Here is a 24,809-nt window from a genome sequence, read left to right as displayed (position 1 = left end):
GTTGACATGTGGTTGTGCTCATGCTGCTACAGTCATCTAGCAGATCATTTAAAGCAGCATTCCTCACCGTGGTGCCATCCTGTTAACCACCACACATAAGCACCTCAGTTGTGGAACCAGCCTTTCCCCAAAGTGGCTTATAATGAAAATCCACAAAAGGTGCAAATAATTAGGGACCGGCGGGCATGTTTTATGGCAGTCTCTTGACAGGCTAACATTGCAGTCCATATTTGAGGTTCTTCTCTGTAGAATCAGGGGGCAGAAGGTGCTGCAAATGGATGGGCTGGCTCAGGCTGAGCAGTATATCACTGCTGTTTTAAAACAAGCGTCTTTATGAATAAACATTCCTCTCCTCGATGCAGGTGTCTAGTTCACATTGTTCGTTCCACCTCACTAAAATACTCCAAGATCCGCCAGTTCCAGGAGCACTTTCAGTTTGATGTGTGCCGGCATGAGGTGCGTTACGGCTGCCTGCGTGAAGACAGCTGCCATTTTGCTCACAGCTTCATAGAGCTCAAAGTTTGGCTGCTACAGCAGTACTCCGGTAAGTGTACCACTTGGCTCATCCTGAGGATGGAAATCTGCAGTATCTATGGTTCCTGAGATGCCTTTCTAGGGACCATAGGATTGTACCTTTAGTATATTAAAATCTTACATACATGAATTATAAGAGTTGAGGGAATGATTTGTGGTGTTAGGTTTTAATAGTCTACACTTTGCAAAAAAGAAAAGCTCTAGAGTGGATCAATGGATGTAACTGTCAACTTGGCAAGAGTGGTTGGAGAATCTCCAAGTCTGTTGGTCCATTGCCTTTTTGAAGCACTACAAGTAAAACCATTGTTTTAAAAAATCTGAAAAGATTCTGGAAGTTGGAAGCTCTTAATAGAAGACTTTATTATAATTCCAGGGATGACCCATGAAGATATTGTACTGGAATCCAAGAAGTACTGGCAACAGATGGAGGCACATGCCAGCAAGACTAACAGCAATATGGTAAGGAACTTCAAAGATCCAATGCCAATGGCTGTGTTTCATGAGAACACACATTCATTGATCAAAGGTAGACAGCATTAGGAACTTCCAGTTCCAGGAGGTGTACTTTACTTCTGTACTTGTGTACATAAAATGTACACGAGCATTCCCTATTTTTTCCGCCCACACAGAAATTCCCAGAGAACATTGTGCATAGATAAACTCTGGCATTCACTAGCCTAAGATATGGTGGTGGTCACCAACTTGGCTCTAAAGGGAAACGGACAGGTTTGTGGTAGATATGGCTAACAGTTGCTTCTAGTCTTGATGACTATGTTGCCTTCAGTATCGGTTGCTGAGGATAGGGCTGTTGTCCTCATGTCTTCTTTGTGGGCTTCCCAGAGGCATATGATTCGCTACCATGAAGAAGAGGATGCTTGACCTACCAGAACTCTCTCTGTATTCTTTTGTGTGCCTTGGAGACAATAAGCAGTGACTCTCTCTGTATAGTGGCCCCCCAAGAGAGGGGTGAGATTGGCTGCTACTCCAGTATATTTGATATTTGTATTATTAAATGGTGTATGTATTTCTTCCCCTTCCTTGCTTTAAACTTCCTTCTCTCTCTCTCTCTCTCTCTCTCTCTCTCTCTCTCTCTCTCTCTTGGAATATCATAGGGGTTAAAACATGTTGAAGGAGCTTCTTAAATTGAAATAATTGTTTTGCGAAAATAGCTCAAGGGTTGTTCTGTGTGTAAGACCACATTCCTAAACACATCTAGTGGTCAACAAGAGCCATTAGGCACAGTGGCACTAACTTCTCAGCAAGGATGAATTGGAATATGTTGCACATGTCCAAAATAGGATCCAGAATGGAGCAGCTTTCAAGGAAGGGAGGAGGATGTTTATGGGCTGTAGGGGCGAGTGGCTCTTCATACTGCAGTGCAGCCCGTGGGGCGTGGGCTTATTTTGGGTGGAGATCACGAGGTTTGCTGCAACTATTACTCTGACTTCTCTCCTTCCCACTCGGTTCCTTCAGCTGATCATGCCTGCCGGCATCTAGCGTGACGCTGTTAGAGGCAGCGCTATCTCATTTGTTCTTTGTGGTTGTTAAAAGTAACAGAAAAGAAATTATGCCCAGAAAGCCCCCCTGCCCTGGGACAAAATCAAAGCACAGAAGCAAAATCCAGAAGCCATGGACCTTAGAAAAAATATAGTAATGAGTAGCTAAGAGCTTTGACCAAACTGCAGGAGGCAGTGGAAGACAGAAGCGCCTGGCGTGCTCTGGTCCATGGGGTCACGAAGAGTCGGACACGACTAAACGACTAAACAACAACAGCTAAGAGCACTCTTTTGAACCATGAACGGGGATCAGATTTGATTCTTGGAAGATAATGGCTCGTGGCAGTGCTGTTGATCTATAGGATGAGGTTCAAAAGCCAAGTGGCAGCTTTTTATTTTTTTAGTTTTTATAATTTTCATTTATATAAATTACAACAATTATTCAATCATAATTTTAACATTTAAAACTCTGACTCCCTTCCTCCTCTTTCTATGATTCTTTACATTTCTTTTCATCTTCCTACATACTCCAAATTATCTCAACATATTATTTCATATATCTACAGTGGTACCTCGGGTTAAGTACTTAATTCATTCCGGGGGTCCGTACTTAACCTGAAACAGTTCTTAACCTGAAGCACCACTTTAGCTAATGGGGCCTCCTGCTGCTGCCGCGTCGCTGGAGCACAATTTCTGTTCTTATCCTGAAGCAAAGTTCTTAACCTGAGGCACTATTTCTGGGTTAGCGGAGTCTGTAACCTGAAGCGTATGTAACCTGAAGCGTATGTAACCTGAGGTACCACTGTATTCCCATATATATCCCATATATAGAGAGAGAGAGACTACAGGTTTTTACATTAATCCTGCCAATGTCTTAATCTGTTTACAGTTTGTTTGTAAATACTCAGTAAACCATTTCCATTCCTTTCTTTAAAAAATTGTTAAATTGCTATCTTGATTTCTTATTCTCCCAGTAAGTTTTGCCATTTCTGCCTAGTCCCATTAACTTGTATATCCATTCTTCTCTCGTTGGGACCTCTTCTTCCTTCCATTTTTGGACAAATAACTTTCTTGCAGCTGTGGTTGCATACATAAAACAATTTCTATACTGTTTAGGTACAGTGGTGCCTCGCAAGATGAAATTAATCCGTTCCGCGAGTCTCTTCGTCTTGCGGTTTTTTCGTCTTGCGAAGCACGGCTATTAACGGCTTAGTGGCTATTAACGGCTTAGCGGCTTTAAGAAAAAGGAAACAAACTTGCAAGAACTCGCAAGACGTTTCGTCTTGTGAAGCAAGCCCATAGGGAAATTCGTCTTGTGGAACGACTCAAAAAATGGAAAACCCTTTCGTCTAGCGAGTTTTTCGTCTTGCGAGGCATTCGTCTTGCGGGGCACCACTGTAGTTCTGATCCCATAATTCCCAAAAGAATAGCTTCTGGTTTCCAAGTGGCAGCTTTGAAAGTACTACTGTGCGATAATAACCTGCTACCCTCCTCCTGGGTTTCATTTTGGAGTCCTGGAGAAGTGCCTAGCTGATGAGTAACAAAAGGAGCCCAGCCCCGGCATTGGATTAAAACAGCTCTTGAACTAGAACACTAAGTTCTTTGACCTTCAATGCCTTTCAGAAGGTGTGGTTAGTAAGAAGAGAAAGGGAGGGGAGGGGAGGGGAGACCCATCATTTAGAAGTTGTTAGATTAAAATGTGAAATAATATTTCCTACCACTTGGTGTCTCTTATTCCTTCTGTCAGTCAGTTTCAGCATAGAAGGGACATGTTATGGCTTGTCCAGCACGTACAGGATTGTGGCTTCATGCTACTATAACAATGGGGTCAAATAACCAAACTGCGCAGCTGCATCACACTTTTCAGAGAAGAGCACGGGTGGAAGGATTGAGGCAGTACAGATGCAAGGAAGGCTCAGGCAAGAGCTGGGGAGGAGGGCAGTTGGGGTGTTGTGGTAGCCGATGAAACAAATTAAACTCTGGATGCTCTCCCACCACCATTTACTTCCATGGTGGTTTAAGCTGGCCCACATGTAGCCATTAATGGTCTGCATTGTCCAGTCTCATGATGTGGGGCTGAGAGTTTTCTTCCCTTTTGCTTTTTTAAACACATCTCTGTTTCTGATTTAGAAAATTGCACGCACACAAAACCATTTTCTTGACAGTGTGCTTCATGCACATCCTGGCAATTATCCATGCATTGGGGAAGAAGCAAGCTTGAGGACCAGAGGGATGGGAAGGAGCTGTCTGGTAGAAGGTGTTGACCAGACCTTTTTTGGTTTGGGGAAAGGAGGGAGGTGTTGCTGTTTCAGCATTCAAGCTTTGATTCATACCCTCCGACATGCCATAGAGGAAAATTGGGATGCACATCTTTTGGTGACTCGTGCGAGAGCATGCCCCCCCCAAAATGTGTCTTTTGGGGCTGCGCTCTCGCTGAGCCAAAACGGGACATCCCAGGATCCAATCAGAAGCCAGGATGGCTTCTGTAATTCCGGGATGTCCCTGGGACAGTTGAGGGGTGTGATGATGCCCAAGTACTTCCATGCTGAAGGTGGAGGGGACATGTTCCCAATGAGAAGAGAAAGAACAAGTAGGAGTAGTAAATTATTAAGTGCCATGGTGGAGGAATGCAGCAGAAGCAGAATTGGGACAGTGAAGGCATAGCCTAGTATCACCTAGAGCAGACAGGGAGGAGCGGCCTTTTCCTCTGACAAGAGAAACAGCCTATCTCCATGTCGTGGGGGAGGCATTCAGAAAGCATGAGGAACACATGCAGCTTATGAGACCATTTTGGAGGCTGGGCTAAGAGTCCCCCACCCCTCATGGCTGGGTATACAAGGGAGAAGGTGGCCTTGGGCAGCTCACACCCTACTTCTCTGAGGCTGCAGCCTTCCAGACCTGGATCCCTTCATTTCTAATATCTGCGGACATGTAATATTTGGGGTTACATTCAAGCCAAGGATGCTGAAGAAGTGCTGGACTGTTTTTCTGAATCTGGCAATCCCTTTGTGAAATAAAACATTCAATCCATCCTCCATGATGGGAGTTGGAAGTCCAGTAGCATCTGGAGGGTCAAAATTCCACCATCTCTGAGCCTAGTGGGTGTCTTGAACTATGTCAGAAATGTTCAGTTAGTAAGAAATGCTGCTGTGAAAAGCACAGCTGATAGCAATGAAGATTTTTAAAAAATGTTTGTGTGGGCATGTTCAGAACATGCTTGTTGCTGATACCCTGCTAATTAAACAGGGTCCTGCATGACACTGATGTATAGCATGCTTGTAGCTTTTGAAATGGAAGGGGATTTCAAATATAACTAACCAGTCCCAGATGGGTTCACTGTGGTTTTGTCCAAGCTGAGGAAACCATCCTACCAGCTTTTAGCTAATTCTCAAAGAAAGTAGCAACAGTTCAGTGGTGCAGAGGGCTAAGCAACCAAGAGTGGAAAGTTTGTTTTTGCCTTTCTTTTTCTCCAGTCTAAGCAGGTTAATTTGGCATAATGCTTATTCAGCTGTGCTTCCAGCTAAATAACTCTTGCATGGAGAGGGAGTGGGGGAACTTCTGTGGGGAGAGGGATGATGCAGAGTCACATTAGGGGGGTGGGTTCTGTCTCCCCAGAATTCCCTTATTTGTGTGCACTCTGCTCTTGTGATAAGATGACTTTGGTTCAGAAAAACTAAATAACAGGATGACATGCTGTCTTGCTACTTTCACAGATTGCAAAATCACCTGACATTTTCTAAGCTGTGAAGTTGTCTGGAAACTAATTGCACAATGCCTGAATGCGTTCATTTTTGGATATACCTGGAACAGCCATTCTGTATAGCCAGCTTCACTCTGGACCGCCAGTAAATAATGCCGGGCTGAGTTGCTTTTTTTGGCAACTAAATATGTGTGAATAATTGGGAACAGCTGGAGAAGAGTTAACAGAGTTAGGGAAAGGTTACGAGAGAATACTCTTGCATATCTAAGTGAAATCAGACCCATCCCACATTTCTAGAATTGGCCTTCAACCATTGTTCTATCTAGCTCAGTACTGTTTACACGGACTGGCAGCAACTCTCCAAAGTTTCCATTGGGGGGCATTCCCAGTCTTCCCTAGAGATGCCAGGGATTGAAATTGGGACTTTCTGCAGGCAGAACGGATGTCCTGCTACTGAGCTACAGATATTTCCCCAAAGCATACTCAGTGACTACTCGGGGATGGTAGAAGAATGAAAACTAGAGGGAGGGAGAAATGGAATGGAATATCCTGAAAGAAATCATAGCTGGCTGGCTGGAATTCTGAAAGAAGCTCACCCTACTTCAACATTTTGTTGGTGATCTTATTCGCATGCTCTACCACTGATCCACTGCTCTCTTTCTCGTTGTGGCATGCCTTCTGCCTTACTTGGAATAACAAATCAAAGCATTGCTGTGCCAAAGCTTTTAATCATGTGGCCGGTATGGTTTAGTTGCCAACTAGATCTTGTAATGTTGGCCCCATAACAATGCAGCTGTTAATCTGAAGCCAGTTGGGCTGAGTTAATTCATGGCATGCTTAGGAACCTCTAATTTCCATGCAACATTGACTAATTTATTAGCAATCTGTCAGGTATGTGTCTTGCTGTTACAAATACAGTCATGCACAGTTGATGCTTTGGCTTCTTCTTTTAGCTCCTTTTACCTTTGCAAAGATGTATTTACCTGGCAAGGATGCATATGCTTCTCAGCTTTGGGCTACTCACCTGAAAAGACCTGTTCAGTTTGTGCTTGCCTCATGTTCTTGGAAGCTTCTAATGTTTAGAAGGAGCTTTTCAAAGCCTTTGATGAGGGTGTGAAAAGACTGGAGGCAGCGATTATTAGATAGATACCTAAGGGATGAATTCCATCTGCAACAATGACTTATATGGATTTATTTGGTGGGAGGGCCTTGATGGCAGCTTTCCACATGGCTAATTAACACTGTAGAAATAGGTGTCTAGTAGGCTTGGCTAATAGGAATAGCTGTTTTTGTTCCAGGAGTTTGTGTTTTGTCATAGTTACTCTTTTTGCACCATACCTCCTGCACTAATCTGGATTAGCCCTGCTTTTCGATTTGTTCTCGCAGTGATCAACATGGCGATTGGTACAATCTGTACTTATGTGACTTGTGACACCAGCCTGGTGCGTTTACCCAGGGCACCTGAGTCTTTAGAAGCTCTCTCCAGAATTACACACATGTAAAACTTTAAACCCTCCTTCTAGGCTTGGTCTAAGGCAGGGTCCACTCTCTGTGGAGATTTCCTTGGCCTCGGTTGGTGTGCTCTGGCTACCTGATTCAGGTGGCTATCCTTATCTGAGAATAAAGACTCAGTGGAGCTTGTTTTGAGTTGATGCCACATAATCCTACACAAAACAGTGTGGCTGAACAAATTGCTCAATATCAGCATTCTTTGCGTTTTGCACTCCTAAAACACTTGGCACCCCGAGTGACTCATTTGTCCTAGATCCCTGTTGTGTGTATGTGTGTGTGTTTTATTTTAATTTAAGTTCCATGAGTTTGTTTACAAAGAAACGCAGCATTTCCCCCCCTAACATTGCAGTCAAAGGAATGAGGATTGTATGTGCGTATTGTGTTCAGTGTTCTTTTTTCCTATAGAGGTGGCAAGAACCGTAACAATGTGAACCCTCTTTTCTTCCTCCTCCCCCAACTAACACACATTTTCTACACTAAATTACCACCACCAATTGCATGAATCTGTGATCTCATGTCCTGGGAGAACCATCTCTCCATATATCTCAGCCTCTGACTTCTCCCTCCTGCCACTGTTTCTTTCCAAATTCTAAGTTGGCACAAATTGTCTTTAAATTATTAGCAGCTCTTTTCTCTTCTACTCAAATTGTTAGTCATTCAGAGCTGAAGTATCATTCTTAATATGTTGCTCAGGCAGAGAATTCCATCAAGTAATATTTTCTGCCCCCAATGTTGTAAAAGATGATATAGTTTATATATGCACATTAAACTGCCTAACAGCGTCCATGTCACCCATGAGACCACAGCTGTAGAGATAAGAAAAGAAGAGTTGTTCCGTTGTCTGAAGAGGTCCCTTCCTGGTTCACATGGAGAAGCCATTTTCAACAGACCTCACCAATGGAAGCGTACAGCTGTATTGAGGCAGCACTGGGTGTCGTAATTTTGCACCCGCTAACAATTTTGTGTCCAGGGCAACCGCCACTGCAGGCTCCCCCCCCCCCCAATCCTATGCCACTGCTATGTTTCTCAGGGACACAGGTGGCCTCTTGGGCTTGCCAGTCGGAAGGTTGGCAGTTCTAATCCCCGCAACAGGGTAAGCTTCCATTGCTCTGTCCCAGCTCCTGCCAACCTAGCAGTTCGAAAGCATGCCAGTACAAGTAGATAAATAGGTACCGCTGCAGCAGGAAGGTAAACAGCGTCTACGTGCGCTCTGGTTTCCGTAACAGTGTTCCATTGCACCAGAAGCGGTTTAGTCATGCTAGCCACACAACCCGGAAAGCTGTCTGTGGACAAACACCAGCTCCCTCGGGCTGAAAGTGAGATGAGCGCCACAACCCCATAGTTGCCTTTGACTGGACTTAACTGTCCAGGAGTCCTTACGTTCCTCAGGGTTACTTTGTGTATTTATGTTCATTTTAGACTGGGTGTGTCATGTGCAATGTTTGCAACCCCTGCAGGAAGTGAAGTGAGTCCAAGCCCAGGACTGTAAAGATCATATAGGCCCAATTTATGCCCTTAGAGCCCAATCTATTGATTAGGTACTGTGATGAACCAGTGGCCAATACTGGCAAAAAAAAAAAACCCGTTCCTGTAGGAATGCAATTGTAAATTCAACAGCATGGATCATAAAAAGAGTTGTTTTTTTACTGCGAGTTTTTTATTCTGCCATTTCATTATCTCCACCACCGCATCCCACAATACTAGAAAACAGAAGTAGGTGGCTTATTAGCTTCTTTAATAGCATGAAACAGAGTCTGTGGAGAGAGAGAGAAAGAAGAGAGCGCTTTATCTTTATCTTCAGTCCCTTACATATGATATCCTTTGCCTTTTCAAATAACGGGATTTTTGTCTGTAAATTAGCAGCAAAGGCTATTTACTTATATATCACTATCCATTCTAATGTAATTTTATCTTACTGTTAGGATCTGTTTTTGCAGTCTTGTTTTGTCGCTTGCTTTATTCTGCAGTTCTCATAAAAGAACATACGTGTAAAAATGTGTATTGTCTTAGTAAATCTAGCTTGTCCAATTTTGTGAATGCAGCAACTCCCTCCACCAACTTTGTTCCTTCCTCCTTCCCAATATCAGGCTTCTGCGAGGACTCCCATGTCAAGCACTTTCGACCTCCAAATGAAATTTGTTTGTGGCCAGTGCTGGAGGAATGGGCAGGTGGTAGAACCAGACAAGGACCTCAAGTACTGTAGTGCCAAAGCTCGCCACTGGTAGGTGCCCTTACCTATTCTACTGCCTGTAGAATGTTTTCCTACCATAGATTTTGTGGCGTGCTTTTATTTAAACGATTGCTGTGGTTTTCTAGGGTTTTGTTTTTATTCCTTGTAGACTATAAAATGTATTTGTGGTCATTTTTGAACTGAGTCAGTGCCAGGCATACCTACTCCTGTGGAGGAAGCTGTGTGGAGAAAAAACACGGGGAAAAGGGAGATTAAAAATGATGCAGAGTTTATGGGCCAATTACTTATGGGTCTGTATTGTTTTAATACAATTTCCCAAAGTTTTGATAATGGGACAGGTGCCCCCCCCCCATTTTAAAAATGGAGGTATACTGAGGCTTTCCCAAAGTAAAAGAAGGATTGAACTCTGATTAATAAGAATACACACAGAGGCTTGAACCAGCAAGACTCTGGGAAGGGTGCGTATAATAATCTCTCTCCCTCTACCCCACGGCCCAGGTCGTTTTATTCACAAAAGAACTTTTTACAGAATGTTCGTAAGAACCAATCAGACTTCTTCTGAGCATTTCAATAAACCCCATGTTGGGAAAATTTAAACTACCAAAACTAATTAAGCACACATATTGCGATCATTATCACCTTCAGCTGAGATCTGTTTCCTGGCCCTAAGATTAACATCCTAAGATTAACATATCAGAAAAGCTACATCAAAAGAAGCTGCCCACTATCTTTGATGACCCAGGATGCCTGCCTGCAGGACGTGACTTGTCAAGAAAGAGAAATGGAACAGGGATGCAGAGGTGTGGATTGATCAAGAATCATATCAAAATAGTTTAAACCCAGTCAACGCAATGCTTTCATTGCTGACACAGATGGCTTACTCTATATTTATAATTCCTCATAGCAATCCCACCTGATCACTACAGTATACTTCAGCTTTGCACTAAAAAAGATTACTATAATTGCTTGATTAACTTGTAAAGCGATGGGCAGGGAGTTTGAAGCCAGCCCATTTTGATTCTGCTTCCCAACGTCTTACCCTTTCCTTTGCCTAGGAAGCACGGTTGCTTCCCTAAGTAGGCAATGTGTCAGGGATTCCCCCATGCCTGACAGCTCTAGCACAGGTTGCATCTGGGGAATCCTTGTGCATTATTAGTCCGTCCTTCAGGGTTATGTCAATGATCATATTCTGGCAAAAAGGCGGAAACGGGTGCTGTCTGCTGCCTCCCCACTCAGAAGGTATGCACAGTGCCTGCACACACCTTCAATAAGCCTTCTAAAATCTTTATCCTAGTTGGTGCCTGTCCTGGCCCTGAATGGATTGTGTGTATTTGTTGTTGTTTTCAACTGCTTTTATATTTATAGTGGTTGTTTTTCAAAATTGTTTACATACACAATTGCTTTTTAAATTGTTTTTATATACAGTCGTACCTTGGAAGTTGAATGGAATCCGTTCCAGAAGTCCGTTCGACTTCCAAAATGTTCAGAAACCAAAGCGTGGCTTCTGATTGGCTGGAGGAAGCTCCTGCAACCAGTCGGAAGCTCCATCGGTTGTTCAGTTTCCAAAAACAGTATGCAAACTGGAACAGTCACTTCCAGATTTGCAGTGCTTGGGAGCCAAAACATTCGAGAACTAAGCTGTTCAAAAACCAAGGTATGACTGTAGCCAAGTTTTATATTTGTTGTTATAGTGTAAATCATTTTGAGATGCCTCTTGAGGAGTAGCAAGGGTAAACAAATAAGGATATAGTGAGATAGATGCCACCAATGATTATTTAGATATTAGATTTATATCCCATCTTTCCTCTGTGGCGCTTAAGAGATAGTCTCCCTCCTATTCAGGCATTGCTACTCTGCTTTAGGAAGGTGCCTTCTCACACTGCCACAGACCTGGACATAGTAGCTGCTTAAGTTTTCAAGGCCTAATTCTCTCTCTCTCTAATGGCACACTAGTGTGCCCTGACACGCAGTTCTGAAAACTCTTCCTTAGTCTATAAATCATACAAGCTATGTGGTACAGGACCAGAAAGCCTCGTAAGGCTTTCTTATCTGCTACTGCTTCACACAGTTTAATTTGGCGATCAGTTGTTGTGTGTTGTCCTCCTCACCCTGCCCACATGGTTCGTGGCACAGAGCTTTCCTTCTTTCTAGCAGGGAATTCTGGATTCATTAGCTCAGTCTGTACAGTGGTACCTCAGGTTAAGTACTTAATTTGTTCCCGTGGTCCGTTCTTAACCTGAAACTGTTCTTAACCTGAGGCACCAATTTAGCTAATGAGGCCTCCTGCTGCCGCCGCGCCGCCAGAGCACGATTTCTGTTCTCATCCTGAAGCAAAGTTCTTAACCTGAAGCACTATTTCTGGGTTAGCGGAGTCTGTAACCTGAAGCGTATGTAACCTGAAGTGTATGTAACCCGAGGTACCACTGTACACCAGTTGTCATGAAAGCCAGACTCATAATGCTCATAATGGAACATTTTCTGAGCATCTTTTTTGGTTCCCCCTCCCCTCGTAGTTGGACCAAGGAGCGCCGTGTCCTGCTTGTGATGTCCAAAGCAAAGAAGAAGTGGGTGTCTGTCCGACCATTGCCTTCCATCCGCAACTTCCCTCAGCAATACGATGTGAGTATCCCTGTTGTTTTGCAGGTGGCGCTTAACATAAGAACATCATCGGAACCTGCAGGATCAGGCACAACTAGTCCAGCACTGTTCTTACAGTGGCTAGTCAGTTGCCTATTGGAAGCCACAAGCGGAACTTGAGCATAGTAGCATTTTCCCCACTTGTGTTTCCCAGGAACTGGTATACATAGGCAAACTGCTTCTGGCAGCAATGGTAGACCATCACCATCCTGCTTATTAGTTGTTGATTGCCTTCTCCTCCATGAACTTATCTCTTTTGAAGCCAGCCAAGCTTATGGCCACCACTGCTTTTCGTAGGCGTGAATTCCCTAGTTTATTATTATTATTATTATTATTATTATTATTATTATTATTATTATTATTATTATAATACATACTACTACTACTCAGCTCAGGGCAGTTCACAGAATAAAATAAAGGATAAAAATGAGGAAACAATTTAAACAAAACAGCAAAACAATACCCCCCCTTCCCACAGACACATTTAAAAGGCTGTAGAATATTAATCAGCCAAAGGCCTGGTTAAAGAGGAAGGTTATCAGCTGGTGCCTAAAAATATATAATGAAGGTGCCAGGCGAATGTAAGTGCAATGTGAAGAAATGCCCTTTTTTTGGCTGCCCAGAAACTTGGATGCCTCTTGAGTTTTAGTATTATGAGAGAGGGAGAAAACTTTTCTCTATCCACTTTCTCACCGTGCATCATTCTTTATATCTGCCGTGTATCTTACTCGCCTTTTCTCTAAGAAGCCCCAAATGTCGTGTGACCTTTTCTTATAGGTGACTTGCCTTTTCTTTCCATTCACACTTGAGCTCTGTATGGAGTGAGAAGGGAGCCAGAATGCAGAAGCCAAAGGAGGAAGAGCTCTTTAGACAGGGGAATAGCAGAGTTGTTGTTAGACAAAAAACAGGTGCTGGTTGAAGGCCAAGATTAGTCAGTGGTGCAATAATGAAAGAATATTTTGACACCCGTTGAAATCACCCATGCAAATTTGGTGGTTTTAATTAAAATCCTTGTTCCATGGAAGACTGGTTGGCTCTGGAATTGGGTATAGCATTTCACCTTGGGTTACCCTCCTCTAATTCAGAGTGCTGTGTGTGTGAAAAGAAGCTGGTGACATTCCTCAGTTTGTTTACTGCCAGAGAAGGTGTGGCACTAGCTCCTGGGCTTGAAGATGAAGTGACTTCAAGTCAATTCAAGGATTTGGAAAGCACTGCTCATTCAAAAAAGAAGAAAACTATCAAGAGGAGCTCTTAATGTTAAACCCAGTTGTGGGTGAACATGTTGCAAAACTTTTTTGTATCCCTTTTTCCTAAGGGGAGGGAAGACTCAAAACGACCAACAATATTTGGTAAATAATGAGCAAGCAATACATGCACGTGTGTATATTCGCACATGAATGTTCATACAGTGGTGCCCCGCAAGACGAATGCCTCGCAAGACGAAAAAACCCGCTAGACGAAAGGGTTTTCCGTTTTTGAGTTGCTTCGCAAGATGAATTTCCCTATGGGCTTGCTTCGCAAGACGAAAATGTCTTGCGAGTCTTGCGATTTTTTCCCGCTTCCCCTCCCCTTTTTCTAAGCCGCTAATAGCCTTTTAGCCGCTAAGCCGCTAAGCCTTTAATAGCCGCTAAACCGCTAAAAGCGCTAATCCGCTAAGCCGCTAATAGGGTTGCTTCGCAAGACGAAAAAACCGCTAGGTGAAGAGACTCGCGGAACGGATTATTTTCGTCTTGCGAGGCACCACTGTATCTAGGCTTTTCATGTGCCCCTAGAGTCAAATGCCTCCTTGCTTTAGGAGAGTTTTCTATAAAAATCATCCAATCCCTTTTTAAAAAGACTTGTATTTTGTTGCAAAAGGAAATAACTGTGCTTCAAAAACGGTTGCTACAAGGAAGTGAATAATTTTACTGCTGTACTTCTGTTGATTGCTAAGTGCATGGATGGGGAACCGCTGGCCCACCAGACGCTATTGGAATCCAACTCCCGGCCAATGGACTCCAACTCTTGGCCAGTGGTCAGGGGATGATGGGATTTGTAGTCCAACAACATCTGGAGACCACAAGTTCCCCACCCCTGGCTAAGGGAATAGTTTTTGTTTACTTTGTTGGAATTGTTCATTAAATCTGTTTCTAATCCGAGTGTCTGTTGTCTATTTCCTTTGAGCACAAAGCCAACATCTTCTGTTTCCATGAGTGAGTAAGGATGAGGAAGAGACGTTAAAAACAATTGCTTTGGAAATCATTCTCCTAGAGCATAGCATGATTTTCACTGTGGGTGAGGAATGGGCAGTTGTGCTGTAGCCTGCTCAGGTTGTGGTCTTTTCAAGAAATGAAGAGGCTTTGTGGTAGAAACAAGAACTGAAAAGGGAGATATGAGGGAAAGGGAAAACGTTAGCAGTATGTCTTTGGAGGAGAAGCTTTTCTTCGGTTCTCCTCCTATATTTATATTTTAGTGTTTTCTATTCAACTCTGCAATCTAGGAGGTTCTTGGAGAGGTATTCAAGAAATCTGGCCTTGATTTGTCTCCATTTCCAGAAACGGGGAGAGGATGTGGTCCAGAGTAACTTTCTGATACGTTGGTATGGCAGGCAGGTCTCAGACTCCCCTCTGTGAGCATCACTGTGATGCCATGCTCTTGCTTGAAAACATGCTTGAATGTAGCATATTGAAGGTGTACTATTCTTAATTCCGTGATGCAGCCTTCCATTTCAAAGCAGATCTCTGTGTAGCTCCATGTGCTAGAATGCACCTGCAGTTCTTGGGAGCGCTTGTCCAACACAAGGACAGACATAAGAGAGAAAGTGGACTTAAAGAGTAGTAGGTTTTCCTTTGTACCCTGTGTCAAGGGGAAAGATGGCAGTGTCTGAAGACCTTGCTGAAATGGCAAGTGTGAGACAAGTGGTGTGTGGCCATGGCAGGACTTGCAGAAAGCAAGTCTGTGGTACTGATACTCTGGAATAAGAGGCAGGTGGGGAGGAGCCCATGACTCCAATCCCTGTGACACAGCAACTAGCAGTGCTATGCACAACAGCTGCTTTTTGAGTGAGGGGAGAAACTATGCCACCACCACCCTAATCCTGCTATGGATCACACAACCGTTCTGAATTGATCCATAGTAGTGATCCATAAGAAGAAATTGCTGCAGTCTGTATGGCTTATTGATAACCAGGTGCACTGATTGGCAGTGCACCTGAAACTCAGAAGGCCTTCATCCAGAAGTGCTGCAGCTATTGCTAGCCTCAGGAGGGCCTGGAAAATTGGCAGAAAGCACAGGAACAATTCCACAGCAGTCTTCGCAGAATAACAGTGGGTTGTTGAATAACCTCCATAAGCCCCCAGTATATCAGTCGTCATCGTCGTCTTCTTCTTCTTCTTCTTCTTCTTCTTCTTCTTCTTCTTCTTCTTCTTCTTCTTCTTCTTTGCTTGTCATCTTTCAGGTGGAGGTGGGTTCTGTCACCACAGAGTCCTTAATGGCATTCAACATATATACAGTGATAAAAACCAGAATAAACTTGTACCGAAAAAACAATAATTGCAAATTTAAATCCTACAGATCTCAGGGCTTATCCACACTTAAAAACTTTAAAACTCTGTGTCTGAGCGTGGGTTTTTGGTTTTGGTTTTGTTGCAGTGAATACCTGCTCTTTAGCACTCAATTGGAGCAAACGTCAGTTCAGGTTTTCCAGAGATTGCTGTTCGCTCTGATTGAGCTTTAAAGAACAGGTTTTTGTTGCTGGGGTGGGGTGGGGGTCAACTACCTTAATGCTGGAAGGCTATCACCTGTCAAGCTGGAGAGACAAATTTGTATGTTGTTATCAGTGCCTAGTCACAGATTTGCAGATACAGCCTGAAGCAGAATTAATTCGCAAAGCTTGCTTGTCCCCTTTTTGTTTGACTTGGCATTATTCTTGGCTACTTCATCCTTTTTTCTTTTGAGGGTGGAGGGTTTTTTCCTTCTTTTTTAAGGTTGGTGTTTGTGTGTTTTCTATCTCTTTGCAGCTATGCATTCATGCCCAAAATGGCAGAAAGTGTCAGTATGTTGGAAACTGCTCTTTTGCTCACAGCCCTGAAGAGAGAGAGATGTGGACTTTCATGAAAGAAAATAAGAGTGAGTGGAATGTATGTTTGGGAGCAGGGGGAAATCTCTCTTCCATTCTAGTTCCCCATACCCCCGTTTTTAGGAAAGCTACCTTGAGAGTGATGGACCCACTGTGGCTTAGTGAAGATGTAAGTCTGGCTCCCTGAAAAGCATAGTTTCCAGACCAAGGGCTGGTCTTGTGAAACTTGCTCCTTCCTTCCCCTCTCCAGAGCAATTTCCCCTTCCTTCCCTGTGCTAATTGAAGTACTGCATTATGAGGACACCAATGTATAAAATAATTGGGAATCTTGTCTCTTTCCCCAGTTTAGGAAGGTGAGTTTGGAGCTCTGAGGGAGCTAAGAATGAGAGCTTATATAGCAGTGGGAGACTCCATTCCTGCCTGGCTTTCTCTGCCAGGCCCTGTTTTCAGGCACTTACCTGCCTCCTGAATAGCCAAACATGCTGTTAGCCAAGCATGTTCTTGTCTTGTTTCTGTCTCCTCTATTATTGGAGCTCCAGGGGTGATGATTGGTGGAGGGATGGAATCCAAGAATTATTCAGGAATCTAGGCTACTGGTGTTATGAGCTCTGGTCCTGGGGCCAGGAGTTCTGAATCTGGCAGGGTTGCTGGCAGTGAAATCTGCTAAGGTGCTCTGCTCCTCTATGAAGAGGTTCCAGGTCTGAGTAGAGCTAAACATGGATAGGATTAAAGCTGTGGCTTGAAATTGGTTTACAAACCATAGTTCCCTAAAACTATGGTTAATGTCAGGAAGGGGGTGCAGATGACTCCAGAGAGCAGAGGAGGGAGGAGTGCATGCACAAGACTTGACTCCCAATCCACCGATACCTGCAGTTTACAGAAGTCTGCTTTAAATAGGAACCGCACCATTGTGGGCTGGAATTGTATTCCAAAATGTCACACGCATGTATAGCTATCTTCTTCTCTGCCGGCTGAAACAGTGTCCTGCACCTTGTGCTATTTTATTTTTATTTTGTTTATTTGTCGCATTTATATCTCACCTTCTGGGCAGCCTTCCAGGGGCCACATTCCAGTAATGAGCAGGGCCAGAGGCAAAAGTGGCTTTTAACTTTGTACGGTGGTCTAGTTTCTACACTCAGACACCTACCCCTCTCTATTCTTCATCTAGACAAAGGAGAGCTATTATCAGAGTCCAAGGACAAATTCCACCCATCCAAAAACACCCAGGGGGGTGTTGAAGCTGGGTTGGGGGGGGTAGCCTAGGGGTGGGGGGTGGAGAGAGTCAGGGCCCAGATAGAGAACCTTGGAAGTTCACATTTAGCCCCCATGCCTGAAGTTCCTAACACCTGCCTTAAAGAAAAAAGTATTTTTGTAAGTCCTTTCAGCTGCGGTGGGGCTTTGGCTCAGTGGCAGAGCACGTCTTTTGCATGTGGCAGGTCCCAGGTTCAAATCCAGGCATCTCTAGGTAGGGCTTCTAGAGAGACCCCCATCTGAAATGCTGAAGGGCTGAGCTACAAGAATGCGAAGATAATATCAAACTAGATGAGCTCTTGCTCTGATTTTGGTATAAAGCAGCTTGTAAAGCTTTCCTCTTGGAGATATTGTGCTTGGTATGATGGAAAGGAGGCTCCTCAAACTGATATTTCATTGCAGTTTTGGATATGCAGCAGACCTACGACATGTGGCTGAAAAAACACAATCCTGGGAAGCCGGGTGAGGGGACACCTCTGACATCACGGGAAGGGGAGAAGCAGATCCAGATGCCCACTGATTATGCTGACATGGTAACATCTTTCTCTTGCGCAATCTGTCGCTTGCCATCCATAAGCTGGTTGATGGCCCATTGGGTGGAATGTTGCTGCTCCTGAAGATTTTGCTGTTTTTATGCTGGGTTTCTTCATGGGTTGTTGGAATGATTTTTATTGAGAGGTATTGTTTTGTACGTTACGCCATTGCTCTTAGCAGCAAGCATTTAAGTCAAACAAATAATAAATATTGATTTTTTTATGAAGACAGTGTACCATTTTAAAAAAAGAAATGGAGGGCCACTTCATTAATTGCATGTATTTTGCTGGAATGACATGAAGTCTTGGGAAGACCCAATCCTTGTATGAGTAGTGAAATATATGAAGGATTTAATGTTGACTCTATTTTATTACACCCCCACACACCCCTGTGCCCCTGCTCACTGTTTCACTTATCAGTCCCCCTGCCATTCTCCCCACATTAACCCCCAAGAGCTTCTCCTTCCCATCCCATGCAACTACAAAGGCACTTTCCCAGCCCCATTTCTGAAGTTACTTTTCTGTTCTGTTCTGCAGCCCCATTTTGCACCTGTTTTCACCATCCTCATTGCCATCCCTCCTACTCCCTCTCTTTTGCAGCCCCTTGCACCCAACTTTTCACATGCACCCCCTTTTTTCCTCCCCCTCTTCCCTTTCTCTCCTTTTCTCTCCACCACTCCCCCCACAAAACCCAGAATATCTTTGGCAGTTGCAAAACATTTTGGAAAGTGGATAGTAAAGGAAAATCTAGTTGGTGATCAAATTATGAAACACATAGAACAATAGATTTCTTTTATTCTTATCTGAGCTATTTCTATACAGCTTAATTAGTGGAAATGTTTAAGTCATGGGCAAATTGGTTTTATTGAACACTAGGCGTGGAGGTGGTTGGAGGAGCCCTTTCTAACCCTTTTATGGAGCAGTTGTTCAGTGAAACAGCAGGAAGTTAAAGAACTGTGTTCTCCTGTTATCTGATGGCTAGATGGGTTACCATTGCTGGCTTTGTGGGAAGAACAGCAACAGCAAGAAGCAATGGCAGCAACACATTCAGTCAGAGAAGCATAAAGAAAAAGTCTTCACATCGGAGAACGACTCCAGCTGCTGGAACTACCGTTTCCCAATGGGGGAGTTCCGGCTGTGTGAAAGGTACTGTGCACAAAACTACCCCCTTCTCATCTGGTTACATATGCAGTCAATATGTAACTCCAGATTAATAAAGAGAACAGTCCTTGGCTTCAGCTCTTCCTCACCCCATTGCCGTCTAGCCTTACGAAGAGTTCTGAAGGACTCAGAAGCTTATGTACTGTTTTGTCATGTTTTGGTTGGCCTGGTAGAGTTATTGTCCTAATATTGATTTGGAATTTTCTTATGGGGCAGCACAGCTACTATTTACTTTTTCAGGTTAAATGTTTATTAATAATAGGTGGAGAGGCGCATCTATTTATTTATTTTTAATAGGCGGAGAGCCAGCTTTTATTTACCACTGCCAATTCACTTTCTAACTGCTGCCACCAGATGTCTGTACTACATTGTTTACCAACATCTTTAACTATATCTCAATAGCTGGTGAAATTCAGACATGGTACAAAACTGGCCAGACACACTTTTATAATAAAAGTAAGGTAAAGGTAAAGGGACCCCTGACCATTAGGTCCAGTCGTGACCGACTCTGGGGTTGCGGCGCTCATCTCGCTTTATTGGCCAAGGGAGCCGGCGTACAGCTTCCGGGTCATGTGGCCAGCATGACTAAGCCACTTCTGGCAAACCAAAGCAGTGCACGGAAATGCTGTTTACCTTCCCGCCAGAGCGGTACCTATTTATCTACTTGCACTTTGACATGCTTTCAAACTGCTAGGTTGGCAGGAGATAATAAAAGTAACAATATATAATTTAATATAAACTATAAAGGCATGATAAGTTTGCTGTTGTTTCTTTAAGACTTATGTTTGCTTTAATAAGGTTATCATACCTTTAAACAACAGTTACAGTTCAGATGTTGCTCAGCTCCAGCTCCCATCATACCTGACAACCGACCCGGCTGGCTTGTTTGCCAAAAAAGTATCCCTCTTTTGCCTTGGGCCCTTGCTATGTTTCCTAGAAAAAACCCTCTGTAGTTTGAAATTAGTTTTCTGGTGTCAGATACTGAAGAACTGAGGGAAATGGTTGAAGTCTCTTAAGCCATGTGTTGTCCTCCTGCAGATTCCAGAAGACAAAATCCTGCCCTGAAGGGGAGAAGTGTCGCTCTGCTCATGGCCAGGATGAACTGACGGAGTGGCTGGATCGGAGGGAAGTCATGAAGCAGAAGCTGGCCAAAGCCCGCAAGGATATGCTGCTGTGCCCCAGAGATGACGACTTTGGCAAATACAGCTTCCTATTACGGGATAGCATATAATTTACTGAGGGTGGTGAGAAAACAGGCAGGTTTTCAGAACCAGAGATGTGGGAAGGGAAGGAGCAGGGCAGTGACAAAGAGACTGGTTGTTGTTCCACAAACCTTTCTTTGTAAGATAATCAAGATGATTTACTGATGTTGAATGGGATTTTGAATTGATTCATCTATAGCCAGGGAACATGATGCTCCTAGACTTTTGTTCTATCTCCCCTGCTCCCTTTTTAAACATAACTTTTCAATCTACCACTTTTCAACTTAAAAAAAATAATAATAAGATACTGTTTTGCGGTGTTTGGTAAATAAGAGGGAGGGGGCTTCTCACTTTGGTGCCCAAGCCCCTGGATACTTTATTTGGGTGCCTGGTTGCTGGAATATTGCAGCATCATGGACATGACATAGAGAGATAGTGGAGAAATGATGAGCAAGTGGGGTTTTGTTCAGTGTTGGTGACTGTGCAGTGCTGTGTGCTTCTTCTCCACAGACACCCAAATCATGGTGTAGAAGAATAAGGAAGTAACTTAAAACAAGCCCAGTTCAACCTATCTTTAAAGTTTTGAGGTGACTCCGGTGGTTGCTGTAGGCAATAGTAAAAAATAAGATCATATTTTTTCTCTGTGTATTCTGAGATTAAAACTTACCTCCTCCTTTCTGCCCATTCCAATCCCTCTCAGGTGAGGGAGGACAATGCATTTCTAGTCCAGCTAGAAAGATTATCACTACGTTGCCTTTGGAGATGGAGGCAACAGTATATTCCCTGCCTTCCCATATAGCTTATTCTGTTACCCAAAAAGCAAATTGATAACAGATTATTGTGTTGGACCTTTCTTAAGCATAACACTGAAGATTCTTCCTCCTACAGTTGGAGCAATTGCACAATGTAGTCTTTACCTCTCCGTAGAGACACCTAAAACCAAGATGCTCTTTTGAGGATTGACATGTGCTTAAGAAAAATTAATGTTTGCAGGTTGTGCAGAGAGCCTGCTCGGTTGTTACTGAAAGTGTGTCAGTTCCACCTTAGTGGTGCCCCCCGCTCCCTGTATTGGATAGATGTGTGTGTCTGCAAAGACCAAAAAGCAATGATAGCAGAAATGGACAGAAATTATGTAAAAGGAATCCAGTTGTTTAGATTAAAAAATGTTTGCCATATAAAAAGCAGAGTCAGGTTGGAAACCATTTTTTTTTTTTTTGCCATGTAAAATATGTGGTGCCACTCAGATAATAAAAAATGTAACTACACTTGAAATCAAAGATAGAATTAAATGCAAAGAGAGAAGTTTAAAATGTTTCCACAAGAGAAACTGGTTAAACCAAGGTTACAAAGAAGGAGAATAAAACCCTCCTTGCATATGAATGTTTCATTTCCAAAACTAATAGAATATATTATCTACAAGTAGCCTCCAGCAACAAGAACACATTAAATCAGCATTCTGTCCCCTCTCTGACAGTGGACAAGGTTCCTAGAAGGCAATATGATCTCTTTTATATCAGTACTATTTAACACACCTTTTGAAGTGAGCTTCCAGAGGCTATCGTCCAAAGCATGCTTTCTATGAGTTACGTTCCATTGAACGCCATGGGGGCTGCTTTTGGGGTAAGCATGTTCAGCACTGGGCTGTAAACGTCTGCAAAAAATGATGGGAACATTAAACAAAACGTTCTGTGAAATAGGGGCTGGAGAAGGGGGGGAAAGTGCTTTCATTTTATGACACTTGGCATGATGTGTGTGTCGGACACATCTGTTCTGGATCAGAATGCAGGTGATCTAAAATGTGCACAACTTATATTTTTGCAAGCTAAAATGCTCAGCACTTGTGACTGAACAAGTTGGCGCAATTCTATTTTTGGGTCTAAGAGGAAATGCACTAATATGTGTATTAAAAATTAGTATGCAGTATTGGAATATTTGCTTTATGTTTTGCAAGCAGATGATGTGTGATCTGAATGAGGAGGTTTCATGCTGAGATGTATCTATCTAGGACCTGCAGTCTTGATTATACTATCTATTTTATGAAATTGTCCAACTAAGAGTTTTTACCCTTTCCTACTTAAATAATATTAATTAAGATAATATAAGCTATCCCTATAGACATGAAGAGGCCCAAATAATTGTGATAAGGAAGGGGAAGTAGAGTGAGCAGGGGAACATAAGATCACTAGGTTAGGGTTCTCTGAAACCTTTTGTTGCTTTATTTTCTTTCTAACTGATGATCAGATACCCCATTACTCATTTTTGTCAGTATCTGGCCTTCACACTTATTAACCCACTTGTACCTATTGTAAAACCAGTTTAAAGATATTTGCTCTTTTTATAAGCAAAATCAGCTACTTGTTTTCAAATAGGCTTATTTTGTTAGACGAAAAACTCATATTCCTAAAGAGGAGATGTAGGTACTTTTCATTGCTATCTACTAGGAGAAGGTTATAGCTTTTTGTGTGTTTGACTCCCAATGAATGGTAGTCATGTACCCTGATCACCACCATTCCATGGAATAATCCACACATACTTTTCTTGAAAGCTATGATTCCCTTTTATTGATTTGATTATTCTAGAATTTGAAACAAAACCACTCATATCATGTTATGTGTCTTCCATTGGCCTAAATTTTGATAAAAAGGGAGTTGTCATTTTCTGCTGTCTTGCCAGTTTAGTAGTCTTAATTAATTTGACACTGGATTAAGCAAAGCCACAGAAATTCAACTGCAACTGAATGAGCCAAATCACTCCCCTTCCCACACATAAGCATTCTGTGTTTGTTGTCTGCTTGGCCATTATGCTTTCAGTCTGTTGGTCCTATTTCTCAAAACACTGATGAGAGCAATTGACCAGCTTCTGGAGTTGAAATGTTAACCTATTTGGGACAGACAGAGGAAAACACACATAAGAAAATGGATGTTTAAAATTCTTAAACTATCTGCATCTAGAAATGTAACTATATAAGTGTATGCTCTACCATGAGTTATAATATGTGAATTTATTTAGATTATGGGGTGGGAAATGTTTCCTTTCCTCTTTAATTAAAAAATAAACTGCTTTGCAGCCTTTTTTACTCCAATCAAGACTACTTTGATGGGGGAGAAAAGGGCTTTTGTGGTTTATGGAAGCAGAGTTTATAGGGGTGGGAACACATATTCCTGGGCATTGCAGTGAGAATCAACTTTTGTTTTTTCCTGATATGATAACCTGATATGTGGTGTTGCAGTATTTTGTCACTGGACTTGTTCTAGTGTGTATATATGTAACCCTTCCATAAAACATATATACACAGGTATTAAATATATCACTCTATATAATATTATATATGTATGTGGTATTGAAGGAATCTTTTTTTATTGAGGGTTAAGGAAAAGGACTCTAGCTAGGGAAATGCAGCATCTCTTATTGAAACAAAATGATGTTGGGGGGAGGAATAGTTCTGTTGCATTGAAAAAGAATTATTTATCCTGACAGGGGATCATTATTCCAATTAGTGGTGAACTCACCCATGTAAATATCTGCCCATTCCATGGAAAGAAATGTTCATCTAATAAATAAGGTGCTAAAGAAAGCCTTTTGATTATTTTCTTAAGAAAATGGACGTTGTCAAGAGCAGGGGCTGGTACTTTGTCCTCTGTTTATCTTTCCCCCTTTGTCTTTATATAAATAGGATGGGATTATTTTTTGTGCTATAGCATCTCACTGTATCCATAGCACTAGCAGTTCTTCAGTAATCAAGGGTGTCAGCCCACTGCTCCAGAACAACTGAATAAAAGAAATAAGCATTTGGATAACTACCATAAATGACCTAGCAAGGGAAAGATTTTCAGGAGGGCAGACACATCTGAGAATTATAATGAAATTAGGTCACTGGTTATGTTTTTTAATACTGAACAAACTGTGCTACAAAGAGCTTGGCAATGCCCCTTTCTTAACATAAAATAAAGTTATTGGTTCAGTCACTGTATTATAAAATGCTCCAAAAAAGGAGGTAGGACTCCTTTCCCAGATCCTCAAAGTTGAGGGAAGGGTAGGTTTGAATGGGATAGTGATTAACCAGGCCTTCAACCAGGCCATCCCTAAGAAATTGAGTGATAGGGGAAAGCCAGTGAAGGGAGATGCTATATTTCTAAGCTGATCTTGTAATAAGTTGGAGAGTCCTTCAAAATGTCTTTGTATTACTATATTTTAAGAATACCACGCTTTACTATTACAAAGAAATCCATAGTACCTTTCAGAAGGTCTAGTATCCAAGATAATAATGTAGATGTTCTAACAACTTTCTTGTTCCTAATGAGACAGATTTGCTTCTTTTAGCCTTTGTAATAGAAAATAAAAGTGTGCACTTTAAACCCTCACCATGTGTGCTGTATTATTCCTTGGAACGAGAATGGCAAGGTGGCTCATCTGTTTCTTCATGCGTGGGCAACATGGCTGGTATGAAACATGATCAAAAAGTGATTCATTTGTGGCCTAGGATAGATCTTTCTGTTTTAGCTACCTCTCATTTAGAATGAAGTACCAAGTCTCAT

General features: G+C 42.5%; 1 protein-coding gene across 5 annotated transcripts in view; it reads left to right on the top strand.

The window, feature by feature from the left end:
* The window catches only part of ZC3H7B (zinc finger CCCH-type containing 7B), a 48,872-nt gene extending 24,237 nt beyond the window's left edge, over window positions 1–24,635 (top strand). For all 5 annotated transcript variants that reach the window (XM_028747324.2, XM_028747327.2, XM_028747326.2 and 2 more), the window contains 8 exons: window positions 363–544; window positions 908–993; window positions 9,330–9,463; window positions 11,947–12,052; window positions 16,069–16,177; window positions 17,781–17,911; window positions 18,894–19,057; window positions 20,111–24,635. In XM_028747324.2, the coding sequence (XP_028603157.2) occupies window positions 363–544; window positions 908–993; window positions 9,330–9,463; window positions 11,947–12,052; window positions 16,069–16,177; window positions 17,781–17,911; window positions 18,894–19,057; window positions 20,111–20,303 (1,105 nt within the window). In that variant the 3' untranslated portion in view covers window positions 20,304–24,635. The remainder of the gene's footprint in view (window positions 1–362; window positions 545–907; window positions 994–9,329; window positions 9,464–11,946; window positions 12,053–16,068; window positions 16,178–17,780; window positions 17,912–18,893; window positions 19,058–20,110) is intronic.
* Window positions 24,636–24,809: the final 174 nt, after the last annotated feature.

The sequence above is a fragment of the Podarcis muralis genome, chromosome 10, assembly GCF_964188315.1.
Source record: "Podarcis muralis chromosome 10, rPodMur119.hap1.1, whole genome shotgun sequence".
Classification (NCBI taxonomy): Eukaryota; Metazoa; Chordata; class Lepidosauria; order Squamata; family Lacertidae; genus Podarcis; species Podarcis muralis.
The sequence above is the reverse complement of the archived record's forward strand: the minus strand, read 5'-3'. Positions and strand labels throughout refer to the sequence as shown.